General features: G+C 40.2%; 1 protein-coding gene across 5 annotated transcripts in view; it reads left to right on the plus strand.

Annotated features, from left to right (window-relative positions):
* Window positions 1–23,026, plus strand: part of APOO (apolipoprotein O) — a 56,244-nt gene that overhangs the window by 16,832 nt on the left and 16,386 nt on the right. For 4 of the 5 annotated variants that reach the window (XR_005725524.1, XR_005725523.1, XM_040266654.1 and 1 more), the window contains exons 2-6: window positions 9,334–9,441; window positions 10,845–10,964; window positions 13,460–13,514; window positions 16,176–16,271; window positions 21,013–21,104. Coding sequence is in view for 2 of the 5 variants with exons in the window: in XM_040266654.1 (XP_040122588.1) it covers window positions 9,334–9,441; window positions 10,845–10,964; window positions 13,460–13,514; window positions 16,176–16,271; window positions 21,013–21,104 (471 nt within the window). In the remaining 3 variants the exon portion in view is untranslated. Of the gene's footprint in view, window positions 1–7,786; window positions 7,845–9,333; window positions 9,442–10,844; window positions 10,965–13,459; window positions 13,515–16,175; window positions 16,272–21,012; window positions 21,105–23,026 lie in introns of those variants that run through there. The other variant, XR_005725525.1, reaches the window with a different exon arrangement.

Consider the following 23,026-nt stretch of genomic DNA (forward strand, 5'->3'; position numbering starts at 1 on the left):
CTTCTTTGGAAAAATGTCTGTTTAGTTCTTTGGCCCATTTTTTGATTGGGTCATTTATTTTTCTGGAATTGAGCTGCAGGAGTTGCTTGTGTATATATATATATATATATATATATATATATATATATTTTTTTTTTTTTTTAATGTCAGTGGAGGGAGATAGAAGGATAGGACAGTAGTTAGGGGACTAGGGGTAGAGGGAATTGTATTGTGTTTAAGATGGGAAAGATTTTCTTGAATGTAAATAAATCCCATAACTTCTCTAGTGGTTGGCCAGTCACTGTTTGTTTTTATGTTTAGGACAATTTTCATTTCATCCTTTCAAGTGTTTTTAAAAGTAAGTACAGTTCAGTGTTTTTACAAACTTAAGTTGAATAATTGTTCCTCAAGCATCTGCTTTTGGAATAGTGGTTTTCTAAACTTTGCTGATCATGGGAATAGATTCTTGGGACTCTCTTAGGTTTACTGACACTCTGGGGGAAGGCACTGGAATCTGTGAGTCTAAAAAAAATCCTCAGGTGATTCTGAAACCTTTTGCGTTACACAGTCCTGGTACACAGTACATTTTATTGAAAAGGAAACTGGTATGTGTATGTATACATACAGAAATACACACTCATATATGTGTATATATATTTTAAATTTATATATATGTATAGATAAATTTATTTTATTGACCTATAGTTGATTTACAGTGTTGTGTTAGGAAATGGCATATATTTTTAGTGGAAATTCTAGTAAAATAATATATCTGTAATGGTGGGAGAATAAAAGTATACTCTTCTTAATAATGAGAGAGACTATATGCTATGTTTTCCATAAAATTGATAAAGCAAATTGTCAGGGTTTTGAGCCCAACTGTTCCTGAGCATCCTTGAATAATTCTGAGGATGACTGATTCACCTTGAGATTCATATGTGTCCCTAAAGCAGTCTGTTTAGTCAGAGCTATGGTTTTTCCAATAGTCATGTACAGAGGTGAGAGTTGGATCATAAAGAAGGCTGAGCGCCAAAGAATTGATGCTTTCAAACTGTGGAGCTGAGGGACCACAGCTGAGGGACTCTTGAGAGTCCCTCGGACTGCAAGGAGATGAAACCAGTCAATACTAAAGAAAATCAACCCTGAATATTCATTGGAAGAACTGTTGCTGAACCTGAAGCTCCAATACTTTGGCTACCTGTTGCGAAGAGCCGACTCATTAGAAAAGACCCCGATGCTGGGAAAGATTGATGGCAAAAGGAGAAGGGGGCGGCAGAGGATGAGATGGTTAGATAGCATCACCCACTCAGTGGACATGGATCTGAGCAAATTCTGGGAGATAGTGAAGCCTGGGGTGCTGCAGTCCATGGGGTCGCAAGGAGCCGGACACAACTTAGCGACTGAACAGCAATATCATAGCAGTTTTCCTGGGACACAATCAGAAAATTGTCCTGGAGCTAGAGTTCTGGACAGTACACTTATTTGCAAAACAAGGACAGTTTAGCCTCTGGGTACCCATTGTGATCTGAGTGTGAACTCACCTGATTAATATCTTAGTTAACTGTGTACAGGAATCTGCCCTTGCTGCTAGTGCTGAAGGCTAAACTCAGTCTTATGCCTGAGTCTTAAATGAATTTTTTTAAGTTATAACCTGAGTTTTTTGAGTTAACTCATAAGCGTCCTGTAAACTCTCAGGACCATGTCTGGTTAGGTGTCATATCATGGCGTGCATGCGTGTGTTCACTTCAGTTGTCTGACTCCTTGCGTCTCTATGGACCATAGCCTGCCAGGCTCTTCTGTCCATGTGATTCTACAGGCAAGAATACTGGAGTAGGTTGCTGTGCCCTCCCCCAGGAGATCTTGACCCAGGGATATAACCTGTGTCTCTTACGTTTCCTGCACTAGCAGGCGGTTTCCTTACCACTAGTGCTACCTGGGAAACCCATGTTACCTGATGTGGAAAAGATCCGTAAAAAATATTTGTTTTAAAATGGAATTCTAGTTGACCTCTTCCGATTGTTATATCTTATATAACACTACTTCCCTAGCCAGATTTGTTTTTGTTTTTGTCAGTCCTTGATGAGCTCCAGTGGAGAGAGCAAGAAGTGGAAGCCTTCTAAGCAGTGGGGGCCTGCTCTTTTACAATATTCCCTGTTAGGGCTCCATCCAACCAACTGTCAATCCTGGTGCTGTTTGCATTGACAATCAAGTGCTCTGGGGACTATGTAAAACAAAAGTTGAGAGACAAAGAGAGTCCACAGGTCTAAGATGGAGAATATACCTTGATAAGCACAGCATATAAGATGTATTCTTAGGGAATATAGTCAGACAGAAAGAAAGAGGGTTAACCACATGAGCCAGAGAACTCCATGACACTCCCTCTGAAGTCTGCAAACTCAGGGTCACCAGCTGACGTGTTTCCCCTATGACTATGAGTCTCTTAGAGCTACCTTTAAAATCTCAAGGAAGCCAATACATTGGTCTCCTTAATTTGAGACCTTCAACTAGCTGAGTTCCAGGAGGGGCGTCTAATGACTGAAGGGCACACTACAGAGGATAGCCTGGACCTAAAGCAGTGCAGCCTTTGGATCTAGTTGTCCCGTGGCTGTAGCTTAGCACTCATTGAAGATACAGAGTGGACTTGACTTTGATCTAGCAAACCAGACTCTTCTAATTCAAGGTAGAGAATGTTTAATCGGGCCTTAGAAGGTGCATATGTACCCAGTTTCTGAGCCAAGCCATCTACCCTGGGTGGAGAGTGAGCCTGGCAAACAAGGAAAGATTCTCAAAGACTGTCACTTGGGACAGTGAGTGCTCAGGCCATGGGTACACATAGTTTAGGGATCCTAGCCCCTCACCAGAAGAGGTCCAGGGTCGATCTCACTTCCCAGGAGGTATTTTCAGTCTGGTTGAACCATGATGGGTCAGGATCCCTCATGGAGAGAGAACACCTTTGTGTTCATGTCTCACAGGGCAGCATGACAGGAGTGCCCATGAAGAAAAGGTCAGAAAGCCAGTGCTTTAGTGATTATGACCCAGTTGGTTAAATCTTTCTTGAGGACATCATACTTCCAGATTCCTATTCTTTTTCTTCATTGGGGAGATAAAAGATTAAAGAAGATTCTTCTTTGCTCCTTTTATTGCCCTCACACTTTCCCGGGGTGATCTCTGCCCATTTTAACAGACTTTCCTTCTTAAATTCTGATATTGAGTGGCTTAACCCAAACAGTCAATATGAGCTCTGACAAATTATGATAGCCACCCGATAGGGGCCCACCATTGAGAATCTCCATTTTGATAACGTCTGGTCAAGCCGGATAGAGTAGTCTCTCACTAAGAGGAGCCCTCTTTGCTACCAAAAATGAAAATAAACCACCCGAGATGCTGGGTAATGAATCAGCATCAGACTTCTCTGCCTGTGGATCCTTTACCCAGGCTCTTCCTGTGAGTTTGCACTGCACAGGTCAATACCATCAGAACCTTACCATGGTCAGGTGTGTGGCTGACTCATTGCTGAGAATGACCCTTGACCTGCAGTTTCCACCCATATTTTGGCATAAACGACATGATTTATGTGTGTGTGAATTTTTTTTGACATACAATTTATACACACTGAGATGCACAGGTTGTAAGTTATACGGATTATAATGTGAGCTTTGACAAATGTATATACCTTCTGTAAATCTCACCCAATCGAGATATCGATCATTTCTGTCACTGCAGAAAGTCCTGTTGTGCCCCTTCTCCACAAGTCTACCCCCCACACACTTCATCTCCCAAGCATTGTTGTTGTTCAGTTCCTAAGTCATGTCTGACTCTTTGTGACTCCATGGACTGTGGGACGCCAAGCTCCTCTGTCCTCCAATATCTCCCAGAGTTTGCTCAAACTCATTCCATTGAATTGATGATGCCATCCAACCATCTCATCCACTGTCTCCTCCTCCTACTGCCCTCAGTCTTACCCAGCATCAGGGTCTTTTCCAAAGAGTCAGCTCTTCACATCACGTAGCCAAAGTATTGGAACTTCAGCTTCAGCATCAGTCCTTCCAGTGAATATTCAAGGTTGATTTTCTTTAGGATGGACTGGTTTCATTTCCTTGCAGTCCAAGGGACTGTCAAGAGTCTTCTCCAGCACCGCAGTTCAAAAGCATCAATTCTTTGGTGCTCAGCCTTCTTTATGGTCCAACTCTCACATCCATACATGACCACTGGAAAAACCATAGCTTTGATTATAAGGACCTTTGTCGGCAAAGTGATGTCTCTATATTTTAATATGCTGTCTAGGTTTGTCACAGCTTTTCTTCCAAGGAGCAAGTGTCTTTTAATTTTGTGGCTGCTGTCACCATCCACAGTGATTTTGGAGCCCAGGAAAATGAAATCTGTCAGTGTTTCTACTTTTTCCCTTCTATTTGCCATGAAGTGATGGGACCGGATGCCATGATCTTAGTTTTTTGAATGTTGAGTTTTAAGCCAGCTCTTTCACTCTCCTCTTTCACCCTCATCAAGAGGCTCTTTAGTTCCTCTTCACTTTCTGCCATTAGAATGTTATCGTCTACATATCTGGCATTAGAGTGTTGTCATCTATATATCTGCAGTTGTTGATATTTCTTCCAGCAGTCTTGATTCTAGCCTGGGATTCATCTAGCCTGGAATTTCACATGATATACTCTGCATAGAAGTTAAGCAAACAGGGTGATGGTGTAAAGCCTTGTAGTACTCCTTTCTCAAATTTGAGTCAGTCTGTTGTTCCATGTCTGGTTCTAACTGTTGCTTCTTGACCTGCATACAGGTTTCTCAGGAGACAATTATTGACTGTGCTAATTTCTATCACTGCATATTAGGACTAAGTTCACAGATTTTAAAGCATAAAGATTTCCTTAAAATCTAAATGGTGAGAAATATCAGAAAATAATATTTAATCAAGTAAATTGGCACTTCTCAAGGCGGGAGGAGGCCTCCAGGGAGATTTTTGTGAGTATCTGGACACATTTTTGACTTACTGCTGGGAGGGGTTGCACTGGTATCTAGTGGGTACAGGCCAGGATGCTGCTGTGCCCCCTACAGTGCACAGGACAGCCTCCCAACAGAGAATGAGCCAACTCAAAATGTCAGCATTGCTGAGACTGAGAAACCCTGAAGTAAACCTCTGCAGAGAGAATTGTGGCCCTGGGGAGTGTTAATTTCTGGATGGCCCAGGTCTCTGGAGATGAGGTTTTGTTGTTGTTGTTGTTTTAATTTGTTGAGAGCCTGCAATAAACTGAAAGGGCAACTGCAGGAGAGAGCTTTCTTAAGTGCTACCACCCTTGGAGCTACACTTCCTGCTGTGGAATGGGAGGGAAGGTAGGCTTGGGTCAGGAGAGGCTGACAGGAGAAGAGGGAGAGGCAACAACTTGGGCAATAAAAGGGCAGGCTTAGCATAATATTAAAACTAGAAAAAATGGGCAGGAGTGGGGAAAAGTAGAGATTAATGACTCCTAGGCACAGCAGATAAGAATCGGCCTGCCAATGCAGGAGACTCGGGTTCAATCCCTCATCTGGGAAAATCCCACATACTGCAGAGCAGCTAAGCCGATGCTCTAGAGCCCTGGAATTGCAACTTCTGAGCCTGTGTGCTGCAACTTCTGAAGTCTGCTCGCTTAGTGCCTGTGCTCCAGAACAAGAAGCCACTGCAATGAGAAGCTCCTGCTTCGCTCCAGCTAGAGAAACCCCACACAAAGCAATGAAGACCCAGCACAACCAAAATAAGTAAACTTAAAAAAAAGTTAATGACACCTAAGGTACAAGCAGCAGAATAAAAAATAAACAAGTGAGACTACATCAAACTCAAAAACCTCTGCACAGCAAAAAAAAAAAAAAAAACCCATCAACAAAGTAAAAAGACAACCTATGGAATGGAAAAAAATGTTTGCATACCATGCATCTGATAAAGGGTTGATATCTAATATATAGAAAGACCACATACAAGTCAGTAACAAAAAAACAAATAACTCAGTTAAAAAATGGGCAAAGGACCTGAATAGACATTTCTCCAAATATGATATGCAAAAGGCCAGAAGATACATAAAAGTATGTTCAACATCACATGTCATTAGGAAAATGCAAATTAAAACCACAATGAGATATCACCTCACTCCTGTTACAATGGCCATCATGAAAAAGACAAGAGATGAATGTTGGCATAGATGTGGAGAAAAGGGAACCCTTGTGCACTGTTGGCAGGACTGTAAATTGATACGGCTACTATGGAAAACTGTAGAGATTCTTCAGAAAAGACTAGCAGCAGAACTGTCATGTGCTCCAGCAATTCCACTTCTAGGATTATATCCAAGGGACACAAAAGCACAAGCTCAAAAGGTATCTGCACCCCCATGTTCATAGCGTTATTTATAATAGCCAAGACAAGGAAACACTCTTAAGTGTCTATTGATGGATGAGTAAATAAAGAAATGTATGTATATTGTGCTCACACGCACATACATATATATAATGGAATATTGTTCAGCCATAAAAATGAAATCCTACCATTTGTGACAACACGGATGGACCTTAAAGACATTATCCTAAGTGAAATAAGACAGAAAGACAAATATCATGTGATCTCACTTATAAATGGAATCTAAAAACAAAAAACCCTAACTCATAGAAGAAGAGATCAGAATTCTGGTTATGATAGGTGGAGGATGGGAGGAGGGGGAATCGAAGGAAGGTGGTCAAAAGGTACAAACCTTTGGCTATAAGATAAATAAGTACTAGGCATGTAAGGTACAACATAGTGACTATAGATTACAGTGGTGTACAATATATACGAGAGTTGTTAAGAGTGTTAATTCTAAGAGTTCTCACCACAAGGAGAAAATTTTTTTCTTTTTGTCATTTATGAGAAGATAGGCATTAGCTGAACTTGTAATTGTTTCACAATATATGCAAATTAACCATGCTGTACACAGACTTAGGCAGTGATGTCTGCCAGTTACTTCTCAGTAGAACTGGAAAAATGCATATAAATTCCAGCAAAATGTTAAATTTTAAAAGTAAATGAGTTGAGATTGAACATAAAAGATGAAAGTGAGTGAGATTAATCATTAAGAACATAAAAGTAGAAATCTGAATTAAAACAGTAGAAGGCTGTGAGAGGAAATATGTGAAAAGTAGGGAGGATTAAAGATTGAAAGCAGGAATCAAGAATTTAAAAGGTCAACACAAGGCATTGTATCAAATGAGGAGGAAATAGGGGTCAGCATGAACCCAGAATGCTTGGATGGGGAAGTGGGAAAGGGATGAGGCACCAACTGTTGCTGGTAAGAGGGGGAATTGAACAGAGTTGGGGTGGGGCCAGCCAGCTGGCTCAGTGGAAAGTCCCCAGTATCAGCAGTGTTGTCAGTAGTCTGAACAGACCCAGAGGGCAGAGAGCGCTGAGTTGGCACCTCCAGATACCAGCAGCCTGATAGGCCATCTCCTGGGGAGTGGGGAGGGGCATACTGACAGCAGTGGCTCACTAACCTTTATCCTGAAAGCAAAAGAAATTAGTGGCAGTATTGTCTGGAAATTAATACCTTTCAAATATTCCACTTAATGCTTTGGGGTGTAGTCATTATTTTTAAACCAGTTTAAGTAATAACCATTTCTTTTTTAAAAAATAGCTTTCAGCTCTTTGTTTGCTTCTGAAATATGGGAATTTCCTTTTGTGTGTGTGTGTGTGTGTGTGTGACTCCAGGAGTAAATTTCAACAGACCTTTTGAGGTTTTAACTAGCACTATATGCTTTGTGAGTATTTCTGAGTAGCCTAGTCTTTCACATTTCAGGCATTGCAGATTTTGGGAATAGGATTTCCATGATGCTAAATCATGCCTGAGTAGTTAGAACAGGTCAATCACTCATTTACTTTTTGCCTGTCTTCTGTCCCTTCATGCAGGCAGAAACTATTCTTGAGCATTTTTAATGTGTTAAGCACAGTTGTGGCATGAGGAATACAGGGTGAGACACAGCCCCATTCTGAAAGGGCTTCTAGTTTGGGAGGGAAAACTTCATAGACATAAATAAATGGATAAATAAGAAAAGCAATAAACCTCTATGCTCCTGGGCATTTGTACAGAAAGCAAAGCAAGTGTAGAACATTCTACATGGAGGAACCAGCATGAATGAACCCATAAAGCTGGAAAACAGTATGGGAAGAATGCAGGAGTCCAAGTTTTATGGGAAAAGGCAGAGTGACTGATGAAGTTAAGAAGGTGGTTGGGGTCAGATCATAAATGGGCCTCTTAGGCTCACATAGAAGTCCTAGGTAATAAATACCAAAGGGTCTCAAATACAGGTAGAAGATACTCAGGTTTGCAGTTTAGAAAGATCATTCTTTTGCAGTGTGGTGGTTTGAGTCATCGAGAGGGCCAGGTGAACAGTTAGAATTAAGCTGTTGAAACAATCCAGGAAAGAAACAAGGGCCCAAGGGGAGAAGAAAAGATGAGAGAGTAAATTAAATTCTTTTAACAGGAAGAATTACGAGGACTTAATAACCAATAGGATGGGGGGTGTGGAGATAACCTTAGAGTTTCTGATTGGGTTGTCTAGTTGGAGGGTGGCACCATTCCTGAGAGAAAAAGTAGATGAAGAGTGGGCATTTCTGGTGGAAAGAGTTGATTCTACAGCATACATTCACCTATCAGGCCTCGTATAGACTTGGAGGCACAGTCAAGATCCTGATGAGCTGGTTTTGGGTGTGTTTGGTGTTGGGAGCTTGTGTCCTGTCCAAGTGGAAATGTCCAGAAGTAATAAGATAAGTGAGTTGGGAGCTCAGAAGAAAGCTCTGGCCTGGAGTTGCATGTCTGGGAGTCGCTGGCTTTGTGTTGTAGCCATGGGCATGAGTGACCCGGTCAGGGAGAGCAAGGCACAGAAAGAGTGTGAGTTCAGGAACTGAGATTAGCAGAGAGCAGCTCTGGGTAGGAATGGAAAGCAAGGGCTGCTGAACATTTCATTCTTAGAATTACAGAAAAGATCTTCACTCTGTTCAATGAATCAATTGGTGAGATCATTAAAAACTCCTTCCCCTGTTATTGGTGTGTGTGTGTGTGTGTGTGTGTGTATGTATGTGGTGTATCTTTTATTTTACTTAAAAAGCTAAGTAGAAAACTCAGGAACTACTGTCTTTTGGAAATGAAGATAAAGGTGACTTGGAATTTTGAGTCCATGAGAACATGTTTTTTAGGTTCTGACTTGCATAAAACTTCAAGAATACATTTATTTCCCATAACGTACAATAAGCCTTTTGGAGCAGAAGTGGCTGAGGTTGCAAGTGTGCCCACGTTACACACCTTCAGTTTGGAGAATTGGGAGAAAGCTTAAATTGCTTCTGTGTTTCAGGTAATTCAGAGGTTCGTGGGGCCGGCCAGCCTGAGCCTGCTCACCTTCAAGGTCTATGCATCATCAAAAAAGGACTCACCTCACAAAGATACTGTGAAGGTTAATGAGGTAATATGTTGTGATATATTTTGAATATCTGATAGAGTTACTTTGGGAAGGATACAAATTGACTATCAGGAAGATATAACAATTCGAAAGATATTTAAAAGGAGGAAATATATTTCCTTATAGTTTGTTTTTATATGTGGGATGCTGCTACACTATGGCTTTTTCAACTTTAATTAATGGTACTTAGCTAAGGGCATAATTAAGGAATATTTCTTAGATTTTTTACTGGGAAGACTGCTCTATCCCAGTAAATTGTAAGCACAAGTCACTTCTAAGTGATATTCCTGCTTCTAGACTGCTTATTAAGCCAGGAAAACATTCACATTTTTTCCTCTCCTAAGCAATTAAAGACCAGGACTCATCCTGCTTCTTGGCTGGATTAGAGGCTTATAAGTGAAGTGAAGTCGCTCAGTCGTGTCCGACTCTTTGTGACCCCATGGACTGTAGCCTGCCAGGCTCCTCTGTCCATGGGATTCTCCAGGCAAGAATACTGGAGTGGGTTACCATTTCCTTCTCCAGGGGATCTTCCTGACCCAGGGATCGAACCCGGGTCTCCAGCATTGGAGGCAGACGCTTTAACCTCTGAGCCACCAGGGAAGCCCATAGAGGCTTATAAGTAGATGCTTAATAAATATTGAATATATAAAACAAGAAATCATCTCTCCATTGTTTACATTCCCTTTTGTCTCTACTTCCCACTGATTATTTTGGCTATTTGGTTTCTTTTGAAACTAAAATACTCTGAGTAAAGTATCATAAAGATCTACCTTCAGTCATAATCAGGGTTACTTGAATGGTGTTTACATAAAGCTAAATAGCTTATTTTTTTTGCCCTTTACTCTCTTCTTTTCAGGCCTTGGGGCAATGGCATCTTTGAGGGTGAGGAAGGCAGCCCGTGGTGGCTCTGAAACATTTTCTCTCCGCCTGGGGAACAAACCTGCTTTCCTGCTTTCGTTAGCGTTAGACTGATCATTAGAAGATGACTAGAATAGACTAGACTAGAGCTAAGTCTAGACTGACTCTTCAGTTACTCTCAGGCTTTTTTCCTATTCCACCACCCACCCTTTAGAGTAATAGAATCCTTTTTTCTAACTAAATCTAAGGTGAAATAACAGATACCAGTATATAAAATGGGTGAAGAGGGCTGCTTTGTCTGCTACAAGCAGGGTCGGAGGAGGCTACGACACCTCATAAGAGCCCTGCTCTCTTGGCCTAGGCCTTATTAAGAAAGTAAGTATGGTACAAAGATGGTCTAAAGCAAGGTTCAGGGTGCACATAATCCTTAGTCACTGTAGTTCATGAATTACTAGAAATATGATGCTTGTAAATTTGACAGTTGATTATTATTTCATTTCTGTATACCCTTCTTCATTTTTTTCTGTTTTGTTTGTCAATCTTTACAGCTTTCACTCTACTCCGTTCCTGAGGATCAGTCTAAATATGTGGAAGAACCAAGGACCCAACTTGAAGAAAGCATCTCTCATCTCCGACATTATTGCGAACCATATACAAGTTGGTGTCAGGTACAGCTGTTCTGAAAATAGAATGAATGTGTTTCTGTTTAGAGTCAGTAGTGAAAAGTCTATATTGGCTCTAAGTTTTCAGAAAAAGGCACAACAAAGGGCCCCAAGTTAAAGAGTACCCAACTTAAAAATGTTCATCAGTGCCATCTCTGGAAGAGAGCAGAGCCCTAACTTCCTGGTGGCAGCTGTTGCCATAGCTGCGGAGAGAATTTCCTTCCCACTGGGCAGAGAGTGTCACATTGCCTAGAGAGCAAAGGCCCAGGGTACTTATCTTTTCTTTTTGGCCAGGCCTGTTTGGCTTGTGGGATCTTTTAGTTCCCCAACCAGGGCTTAAACCTCAGACATAGCCGTGCAAGCTCTGAGTCCTAACCACTGGACCAGCAGGGAATTCCCCCCTGGTACCTAGCTTGTTGGTCATGGCTATGAAAACATTACACCAGGGAGGATACTGGGACTGGAACTTTAGTAGGAGGAAAAGGGCACAATGCAAACATTTACATATATTAAAGTTAGGAGGTTTCTCTCCTCACAGAGATTCTATAAGTCAGTACCACTTTAAGCAGGATGGGTACAGAGCATTTCAAATGTAATAATAAGAGAGTAGATAACTAAAAGAGGGTGGAATTACATGTTTGAGTACTGGAATGTTTCCTCTAGTGATCAAAGATCTGCATCTACAGATTGACTTGTGCTGCTCAGGCTTTAGATCAGACATGTCATTATGTTCATGAAAGCGTATCTGCAGCTTTTAACATTGGAAACTGAAGCTTACAGTCTACAGAATGTTTCTGTGGACTTTGATCTATACATTTGCCATACTTGATTTTGAAAATTGATGACAAAGTAACAGAATGTAGATGTGTGTGCTGTGGTCTAGATTTACTTTGATTGAGATTTATAAACTCAATTTTCACCCAGATCTTTTAAAATTTTAAATTTCCACTGTCTGTGCCAGTGCTGAACTTTTGTTCACCAATTTAGAAAGAAAATGGTAAACATAGACCCTGTCAGCAACATAAATTAGGCCATTATACTAGAGTATCATAACCATATTATAGAGTTATGAAATACCTAAAGACCTTACACATAATGTGCTGTAACACATTTAGACTTTATTCTCTTGTTCTAGAAGATTTTTAAATCATCTGCTGGTGGTTAAGATAAGGTCAGCACATTTGCAAATATTTTTGTACCATGTAGGCATGACTGCATGACTACTATTATTTCTCTCTTGCTCTTTTTTTTTTTGTGGTTAAAAGTACTTTGTCTCTTTACCTTTCAACCTAAGGTTGCTTTTTGTTTTTTACTTTCTTGTCTGTGCTTGATGCTTAGTGCAGCAAAATGCCTTTGAAGCTGACAGAATAGTAATCAACATGTTTATTTGTACTGCTTATAAGTACTGCTTATAAGTAAAAAGCTTTTTTGTGATTATACTAGTTTTATTTTCCTGTAGATTAAACTCTTCATGAATGAAAATACTTTTCATTCCTGACTCCATTTTCAGACCTACAAGTTCTAGTCCCTTTCTTTAAGAACTAATTTAATTTTCTTAAATTAGAACTGATTCTAATTCTTAAGAACTGATTTAGTTTTTCTTCGTAGTTAACAGATTATGCTAGCGGAAGAAGTGGGCAGTCTAGACATTGATCTGTAGCTTTTCTTTTTTTATGTGCAGAAAAAACTAATAATGGATTTTAATGAAGCAGCACTCGGGTTTTTTTTTAATGTCCTTTATGTCCTCCCCTAAATTCAGCATTTATTATTTAAGGCCATTTAACAGTATTAGTATACTTGCTTTGAGTTGAACTGAATTAAAATAAACAAATCATTTTCCAAGTGGCAGCTGGTTCTGATATCTTCTAATACCCACATATCTCTTTTTCCATTTTTTACTGTAGACTTCTTGAAGGTGGATACTTTCTAGCCTAGTTCCTTGTTTTCTTTAGGATCACCTGATGTTCATGTAAAAAGTCTTTTTATTGTTATTAAGAGAATGTTAATACTTCATTTGCTCAAGATTGGGGTACATGTCTCCAAATCTGGATATAGACTCCTTTGTCACATTAAACCGGGTCATTTCTGCTTCAAATGGGCAGTTTTCAGATACAGGCTCTAAAATCATGGCAAATCAGGAGATAGACTTAATATGAAAGATTTAATCTCACAGGGAAAGGATTTCCACTTTAATTAACAAGGGGATTGAGTGTTTTTCATCCTCTTCAGTTTCAGTAGAAGAATAAAAAGGCTGGGTTGTTGAAACCACTCTATTTGAAATCTTTGCTTCCTGTGGCAATAATAAGCCATTCTACTAAGCAATTTGTGGTGAACAGGAAATTACAAAAGAAAAAAAACAACACAAAACCCCTCAGACAGACAGTAAATCCCTTTGTTCAAGAAGTGCTAATAACATGATAATTTATTCAGTAAAGACAAATACATATTTATTGTTACTTTCTAATCCACAAAGTCTATTCTTTCTTTTTTTATCTTTTTAGGAAAAGTACTCCCAAAATAAGCCCAAGATGCAAAGTTTGGTTCAATGGGGGTTAGGTAAGTTGATTTTTAATTAGGCACAGTCAGTTTGTTTGACCTTGTATGTTTTCACTGGTATTCTGTGGGTGGACTCCAGGGGATCTGTGAATTCCTTAAAATTATATGTAGAATTTTAGAGCTACTTGGATATTTCTGGAAAGAGGATCTGTTTTTTTTCCATCAGATTTCAGGAAACTAGTGTCCCCATTCAGGTAAGTCTCTTCGGGATCATTAGGATTGTTGACCTAGCCGGTGCAGATACACTGGATTTTCTTTTTTAATCTGTTTCCAGATGCAGTGTCCTAGCTCATCTGTAGGTTTTCGGAATCAGGATTGCTCATTGGTATGACTGTTAACACATGTTCTAGAAGTCTAGATGCAGGAAGGAACGAGGCTAGTGTGCTTAGGAAAGGCTTTATTGCATGATTCACGTGTTCTTACATGTTTTCATTTGTTTTTTTTTATCGTCTTTAATTGTTTTTCACATTCACTTAACACATACACCCATAAACTGATTTCACAGTCTTGTGTTCAACTAATATTAGGGAATTAATAGACATTGATCATATTTCATTCCCTTTATTGGGCATTTAAACCAATCATCCTCTTCTTTTTACAAGTGTTTCCATGACAGAATAAACATGAGTACAATTTATTTCTCTGTGAAGATCATCAGAGCATTGATTTGCTAATACCCCTGATACTACCTACCATATAAACAAAGTCTTCCTTTGGAGATAGACATAGTAGTGGCTTACCAGTTCTTGAAATCATTCATGTGGATTAATATCTTAATTTTAAAAACAGTTATTCAGTGCTTATTAAGTATCAGGAGCTAATCTATGTGACTTGCAAGTATTAATTGATGTAGAATCCTCATAATAACTCTGGCAATTAGGTACTTTGTTACCTTCTTTTTTTCCCTCAGGAAGCTAAAGATGTCCTGATCTTTTATCTCTGTGTGACTGAGGTGATCTCTTTGTTGTCACCTGTCATTTCCCATAGAAGTAAGCAGTATTTGCAATATGAGTCTTTTTTTTCTTCTCTTGGACTCATTTACTGCAACGGCTCTTAAGAAGAAACATTCCATTATGAGTTGCGTTGTTGTCTGCCAAGGAAACCAGTCCATTTCCCAGCAGTCACAGCCAAGATGTGTTAACTAGAAGCTGGATTTCGGCTTCAGTGCAGTCTTAGAGTCCCATTTCTTTGTGATTTTCCTGCTTTGGCTCAGCTCACCAAGGGATCTGGGTGTCCTATCACCTGCTCTGTGTTCATGGCTACAGTTGAAAATAACATGCTGGTAGGCAAAAATAAAGAGAAGTAGAAAATTGCCTCAAATGACCCAGGCAAGTTAAAATCAGGTTAAAGGCAAGACAGGAATTGGTGCAAACAGCACAAACCCTATTGGAGAAGGCAATGGCAACCCACTCCAGTACTCTTGCCTGGAAAATCCCATGGATGGGCTACAGTCCATGGGGTCACGAAGAGTCAGACACGACTGAGCGACTTCACTTTCACTTTTCACTTTCATGCATTGGAGAAGGAAATGGCAACCCACTCCAGTGTTCTTGCCTGGAGAATCCCAGGGATGGAGGAGCCTGGTGGGCTGCCGTCTATGGGGTCACACAGAGTCGGACACAACTGAAGCCACTTAGCAGCAGCACAAACCCTATAGCAGTATTTAAAATGATCACCACAGTTCTCAAAGAACCCAAGGAAAGGAAAACTGGCATGTGTCTAGTCTTATCTGGAGGAGAGAATTACAGAGTATTCCAGTTAGTTTGGTTCCACTTTCATTTGTTAAGTCACCACCATGGCAGGCATTGAAGAGAGAGGCTGAGGAAGACAGTGGTCACAACCACTGAGGTGCATATAATAAAGTGTCCAATACTATCTCAAATACAGAGGCAGCTGTAGACCACCATCGAAGGTACAGAGGAAAGAGACTAGTTTAACAGAGATTGGGGAGATGGAAGCAGTCAGGGAAGGAGTTCTGAGGAGGCGTCGTGCAAATGAGGTCATCAGGCATACTCAGGCATGGCAAATAGGCTCACATGTTGCATTTGTTTGTATTTATCTATCAACAGTGACTATTTCCCGCATGTACTTGCACTACAAGTTTCCTTCAGTGTTTAGATTTTTCATTTCTTGAGTCTGAATAATGAATTCAGATGGCAAAAGATACGTTTTTTTTCCCCTGAGTCTATTTGGTTTCTGAGTTTTAGAGAGCAATCAGCAAAGCTTCAGACAGTGACACATCTGTCCAAAGATTTATCCCGTTTATTCTAATCCTGTGTTTGAATAGCGAGAGATTCCTGTATTTGTATTTCTCCCCTTATAAATAATTGATTCAGATCTGTTGCCTTCAAGAATTATGAAGATAATCTAATGTTACTGCCAGATTATCATCAGACTAAAAAGTGTTTGAGAATTGGATACTTATTATGTGACTAGTAAATCATGTTTATCTCTCACATAAAAAGAACTTGTTGAAGCATATTAACAGCAGACTACATTATTTGAAAAGTATTTGATACTACATATAGTTTTATATATGACTTCTTGTTTTGTTCTTTTTGTTTATTTTTATTTATTTTTAATTGGAATATACTTGGTATGTGTGTTTTATTTATTAATGAGCAATTTATGTTACCTTTTTCTGGTCTGATTCTATTGTAGACAGCTATGAATATCTCCAAAATGCACCTCCTGGATTTTTTCCAAGACTTGGTGTTATTGGTTTTGCTGGAGTTGTTGGACTCGTTTTGGCTAGAGGTAGGTACAGTTTTATAGTTTTTTTAAGAAAAAAAATCATAAATCAGAGATAAGGTATATGTTTGGTTCTTTGTTTTCATTTATCAGTTTTTGGAATAATTAGTTGGCTTCTGCATATGGCCTTCTTTGTGTAAAATTGATACGATTATCTTCTCCAGTATATTTGATTTTAAAAATATATAGAAATTATAAAAAAAATAAAATGAAAAAAATTGTATACTTTTGATTTAAAGAAGAAGTTAGTTATCCTTCATAGGCACATTTACTTGGTCAGATTCCTATTGCTCTTCAGTACAGAAAGTGAACTTTTGTTAACTAAGACCTGTCACACCTGAGAAACTGTTTCTAAATATTTCACTATTAAGATCAGGCTAATTGGCTGGAATTCTGGCAGTTACCTCTTAGATGTTATTTACACATGTAGAATGGCATATGTTCAAGGTTGTGCAACGTAGTATTTTTTTGTAATATAAAAGATTAGAAAGTAAAAAAAATCAGGCTATTAATCAAAGTACAGTGATTTCATAGAGAGCTTATAATTTCTTGATGTCTTATAGCTTCAGTCAGTGATGATAAAATCTTTTAAAATACTTAAAAGCTAACAAATATCAACTTAGAGATATTACTACACTTTACTACTGGATTACAAAGTATTTATAGGAAATACAGGATGATAAAATACTTTACCGTAATGAGATGAATTTGTTATGAACTACTTGGAAGTTTCACTGGTTGTAAAATTCAGATTACAAAAATATTTAAATTAGAAAGATTATGAAGCCTGTAGTCAGGTTCCCATAAGAGATGACTGTAGAGACTAATTTGATAACCGTTTCTCAATATTAAGAACCTTTCTATATATGCCTTAACCATTCTTTTATGATATGGAAGAATGCTGTCCTGTTGTAGTTCCTGTGTCCTCCTCCCATTTGATGCAGAATATATAAGAATTAAAAGCAGAGTTTATTTTTGCTAATCAACTCGGGCAATAGTTTAATCAGCTTATTGTCCCAAACTTCTTTCCCCTCCTTCTATAAAGCTGTCCAAAAAAGCATTCCTATCTTATTTAGATAGTGTTTAGAATTTATGGAGATCCCAAGGCCAGGGTGTTGGAATGTTGACTGGCTGTAGGGAGCCAGGAATGTGGAGTCAAATGAGATTAGCTTCCTCCTTCCCTCTCTGGGGAGAGCACATGGGACAGTTTTACTGCTCCCTGTGCCAGGCGTGCACTCCGCACTGTGTTCATCCTCCGCACATCCGCTGGGCTGGCCGTCCTGAGGATGACTGGGAGCTGTGCTCTCCTGAGCAGACCAGCAACGGAAGGACATCTGCTGCTGTGGGGCCTTTGCCTTTGTCTTTATTTGCTTGTTTGTTTAGATGTTCCCCTCTCTTTTTCCTTTTCCTGAGAGGACTCTAGTTGTATTAAAATACTTTAAAACCTAAATTCTTTTCCAGAAAAGTACACATGCACGCATACTGTACAATAGATCTTTCCCCATGGGTGCTGGGATACAGGAGCCAGAGGTAAACACCACTGGGTGGGGCTTCCTAAGCAAAATGAGTGGGAGGGTAAGTATGTTTATGGGTGGTCAGAGTGATTTGCAGGCCCCTTTAGGTAGATGCTGGCAGCAGTATGATGGGCTAAGTCTGTCCTGGTAGGATTTCTTTTCTTTCTTTTTTCAAACATTGTATTTATTTTAATATCATTGTATTTTATTTTTTAAATAAAGAAATTCAGTTTTTTTTCTTAAGTACACACCGTTGTATGAATTGCCTGTATACAAATTAACCAGGGCTTGACAACTCAATAGACAGGTTTCATTTATAATTAGGACTTTTTTTTTGATAGTAAATATCTCTAAAATGCTAGGCAATTGTTTATCCTTTCAAGCATAATTTCCCCCCTCCCCATTTTGTAAAGTAATATTAATTATTATAGAGTATGTTGTACTTAAAGTAGGAAAATAATCTGTAATAAAAATATATATGTATTTAAGGTATACAAAGTGATGTTTTGATATGTATATATGTATATGACAGGGCTGTCTGCTGTCACCCTATTTGTTTAATCTATACACTGAGCACATTATGAGAAATGCCAGGCTGGATGAGTTACAACCTGGAATCAAGATAGGTGGGAGAAACATCAACAGCCTCAGATATGCGGATGATCCCACTCTAATGGCAGAAAGCAAAGAGGAACTAAAGGACCTCCTGATAAGGGTGAAGGAGAGTGAAAGAGCCAGCTTAAAACTAAGTATTTAAAAAAACTAAGATCATGGCATCTGGCCCCATTACTTCATGGCAGATAGAGCGGGGGAAAGGTGGAAGTAGTGACAGATTTCCTCTTGGGCTCCAAAATCACTATGGAAGGTGACTGCAGCCATAAAATCAGAAGACGGTTGCTTCTTGGCAGGAAAGCTATGACATACCTAGACAGTGTGCTGAAAAGCAGAGACATTACTCTACTGACAAAAGTCCATATAGTCGAGGCTGTGGTCTTCCCAGTAGTCATGTACGGTTGTGAGAGCTGGACTGTAAGGAAGACAGAGCACTGAAGAATTGACGCCTTCGAACTGTGATGCTGGAGAAGATTCCTGAGAGTCCCTTGGACAGCAAGGAGATCAAACCAGTCAATCTTAAGGGAAATCAACCCTGAATACTTGTTGGAAGGACTGATATACTGAAGTTGAAACTCCAGTATTTTGGTCATCTGATAACAGCTGACTCATTGGAAAAGTCCCTGATGCTGAAAAGATTGAGGGCAGAAGGAGAAGAGGGTGTCAGAGGATGAGATGGCTGCATGGCATCACCAATGCAATGGACATGAACTTGGCCAAATTTCAGGAGATGGTGAGGGACAGAGTGGCCTGGTGTGTTGCAGTCCATGGGGTAGCAGAGTCCAACACGGCTGGGTGACTGAACAACAGCAGCAAAAACATATGTGTATAAATAGTGAAATGATTACTGGAGTGGAGCTAATTAATATATCTTCTCACATAGTTACCTTTTTTGTGATGAGAGCATCTGAAATCCCCTCTCAGTAAATGTCCAGGGTTCAGTATTATTAACTGTAGTTATCATACTGCACATTAGATCTCTAGACTTACTCATCCTACATAACTGCATCTTTGTATCCTTTGACCAATATCTCCACATTTCTTCCACCTCCCTACTCTTGGTAGCCACCCTTCTAGTCTTTGCTTCTGTATATTTGACTTTTTTAGCTTCTACATATCAGTGAAATCATGTGCTGTTTTTTCTTTCTCTGTCTGAATTATTTCACTTAGCATAATGTCCTCTAGGTTCATCTGTATTTTTGCACATGATAGAATGTCCTTATTTTTAAAGGCTTAATAATATTCCATTGCAAATGTATACCACAGTTTCTTTATCCATTCCTCCACTCCAGACATTTAGTTTGTTTTCATGTGTTGACTATTGTGAATAATGCTGCAATGAACATGAGGTATTTCAGGTTACTGACTTCATTTCCTTTGGATATGCACCCGGAAGAGGGATTGCTGGATCATACGGATAGGTTTCTTGGGCATTTAGCAGATAATGGTGATGAGGGTGGCCAGGACCGTGGTGATGACAAGAGGTATCTCTCTGGAAGAGAGATGAATGGATGATTATTCAGAGGAAGTAGGCCCAGCCAGGCCACTCAAGGAGGGCAGGTGGTTGTTGCCCTTTGTTGTCGCCTTCTGGAGGTTCCCTCTGGCCATGCTGCCAGTTACAGTCTACATCACTGGCTTCTTGGGAAGTGTGGGAGTGAAAACAGGCAGGGAAGCAGGGGATTGTACTTCCTTCCAGAATTTCTAGGACCACCAGCTCATTGTGTGCACCAGTTGGAGCTAGAAATTCAAGAGCAGCTGCCTATCAGCTTTCTCTGTGCACAGTGCTCAGTCGCTCAGTTGTGCCCAGCTCTTTGCAATCCCATGGACTGTAGCCCACCAGGCTCCTCTGTCCATGGGGTTTGCCAGGAGAGAATATTGGAGTGGATTGCCATTTCCTTCTCCAGGGGATCTTCCCAACCCAGGGATCGAACCTGCGTCTCCTGCACTGGCAGGCAGATTCTTTATCACTGAGCCATCTGGGGAGCCCCTATCAGATTCCTCTTATATATTCTTGATTATTTTCCTCTTTTGAATTATTTTACTTTGGTCATTTCCAAGAGCTCTTTTCTGCTCTGTTTCACAGAGCTCATTTTTCTTTTAATGCAGTAGCTTCTTAAATTTATTGATGATACCTAAGAACAAGTTTAATTTGGTTTTAAGTTCTTTTTCCTTTGGTCATTTTTGTCTTTCTTGTCTTGATGTTCTCTTTTATGTTGTGAGCTTTCTTCACCTTTCCGGTAAGGCGATTGAAACTCTAATAAGAACTTTTTACATATAAATGGGGCTTGCTGGGAAGCAGGTTCTCTCTCTGGGTGAGCTGAGAGGGAACTGACCTTAAAGGGGAATGGTGACAGTGCCCACCTGAGCGAGGCTGGCCTCTCTCCACTAACACGCATTTGCCATTACACCAGCTGTCTTGGCTTTCAGCAGCAAATCCATGGCATTTCTTTAGAGATACCTCGTGCCCCTTTTAAGATTTTGTCTGGAGAGATGCCCTAACCACAGCAATTTGGCATTGGCATGGTGTGGAGGAGTCTTACACAGTGTTAGATGTACAAGGCAAACTGTGATGATAGAGATAATAAATCCTCTGATGGTGTCCACAACCTTTTATTTAATAGGTTCAAAAATAAAGAAGCTGGTATATCCACCTGGTTTCATGGGATTTGCTGCCTCTCTTTATTATCCACAACAAGCCATTGTATTTGTCCAGGTAAGTTATATCGGTAAGCTTGCATGTCCCTTGTTCTTGCTCATGTATGTATGGGTTTACTGCTTCATTTAATTTTATTTTGCAGACTTTATTACACCAGAGTAAAATTTCTTTGCACATATAGATTTAAATGGTTTTACAGCAAATTTAAATGATTTTCTCCACTGTATACCTCAGTTCTGGCCCTCCTTTCAATGTCAGTATTCAGAGAAGGCAAGCTAATTTGAATATTAATCAAAGAAAATTTAATATACCTGTTTTGCAGAATTACATGGAAGCCTGGAGACTCAAATTCCAGAGTTGGTGTTTACAGATCATTCTCAGGTTGGGCATACCTGGTCATAGCCTGCCTGCCTTGGCGTTGTAGGCATGGGCCTTGTGCTCTGGCCCTCTGCGCCTTCCCCCTCGTCTGGTGCCTGCCTCACTTTCCTTGCTGAGGACTTCAGGGAGTGCAGTTCGCTCTGTTGGGAATGCCCTTTTTAGGGCTGTCAGTTGGCTGCTCCTTTCTTACCCTTGAGGCCTCAGCTTGATGGCATCCTGGCAGGTAGAACATAGTGGCCGAGACATGAGTACAGCTGATGCCTTCGTCAGCTCAAGCTGCCATGACAAAATACCACAGCCTGTGAGGCTTAAATAGTAGAAATTTATTTTCTTACAGTTCTGAAGGCTGGAAGCCCAAGAGCAAGATGTCAGCAGGTTTGGTTTCTCCTGAGGCCTCTCTCCTCGACTGCAGATGGCCACCTTCTCTGTGTCCTCATGTAGCCTTGTCACTGTATGCACACTTCCCTGATGTGTCATCCTTGTCTTATAATGACAGCAGTGGATTAGAGCTCCACCCTTATGACTTCACTTGACCTTAATTACCTCTTTAAAGGCCCTTTCTCCAAACAGTCACATTGTGGGCTAGGGCTTCAACACATGAGTTTTGGGGGACACAGTTCAGTCCGTAACAGCTAGACCAGCAGTTCTCAGACTGTAGTCCCTGGATCAGTGGGATCAGGGACTTATTAGAACTTATTAGAAATGCAAGTTTTCAGGCCCCAACCCAGACCTGTTGACTCAGACACTGAGAGTTAGGGCCAGCAATCTGTGTTTTAGCAGGCCCTCTGTAGGGTTTTTGCAAGCCCATATTTGAGAACCACTGATAAAGACTAGACTCCCTCAGGGCAGTGGTGTCTGGACTTGGAGGGACTGTACACATGAAATCCCTTGGAAAACTGGCAAGAACGAGGCTGACTTAAAGTTTTGAGATCCCCATTTGGAGAAGGGGATTCATTTGCTAGAACTGCCATATCACAGTGAGACTGGTTTCTAGGAAGAAGAGCAGCGCCATCACCAGAACTAGTTCCTGAAGCTCTGAGTCAGTCCAACCAGACACTGTGCCCCCTGGAGTCCTTACAATATCATCAAGTCTAGATTCCTGGATGGTGCTGCAGTTGTAGGTGGGAGCCCAGTGGATCCAGCTGTGGGAAATTGTTGGCTTTGGTGGCAAATACCAGTACAATCGTTATAACATGGGTTTGGCGTTGTTTATAGCAGTCCTGGAGGCAGTTACTGATCCTCTGTCTGCTTCAGTCCCAGCTCTGGAACAGTGAATCATGTCTTCCTGCCCTAGATCACAAAAATAATCAAACATCATCTCAGTCTGTTATGGTTTAAATAGTAAATTGGCTGGTGGTTGAGAAGCATATGTAGTAGCCCTCTGAGTAGAGGTCTTTTTTTTTTTATCTTCCATGCCACAGCATGCATTGCAAAAGAATTTTTTGTATTCACAACCAAGATGGTAGCATACAAATCTGAGTTGTATTCTAATTTATTTTTAAAGTCAGTGGGAAGGAGTTTTGTCTTTTTTTTTTTTGTACCTAGAGTAAGCCAGAACAAAGCAATTAACTGTTTTCACGAGATATAAAACATTAGTGATC

The sequence above is a fragment of the Oryx dammah genome, unplaced genomic scaffold, assembly GCF_014754425.2.
Source record: "Oryx dammah isolate SB20612 unplaced genomic scaffold, SCBI_Odam_1.1 HiC_scaffold_23, whole genome shotgun sequence".
Lineage (NCBI taxonomy): Eukaryota > Metazoa > Chordata > Mammalia > Artiodactyla > Bovidae > Oryx > Oryx dammah.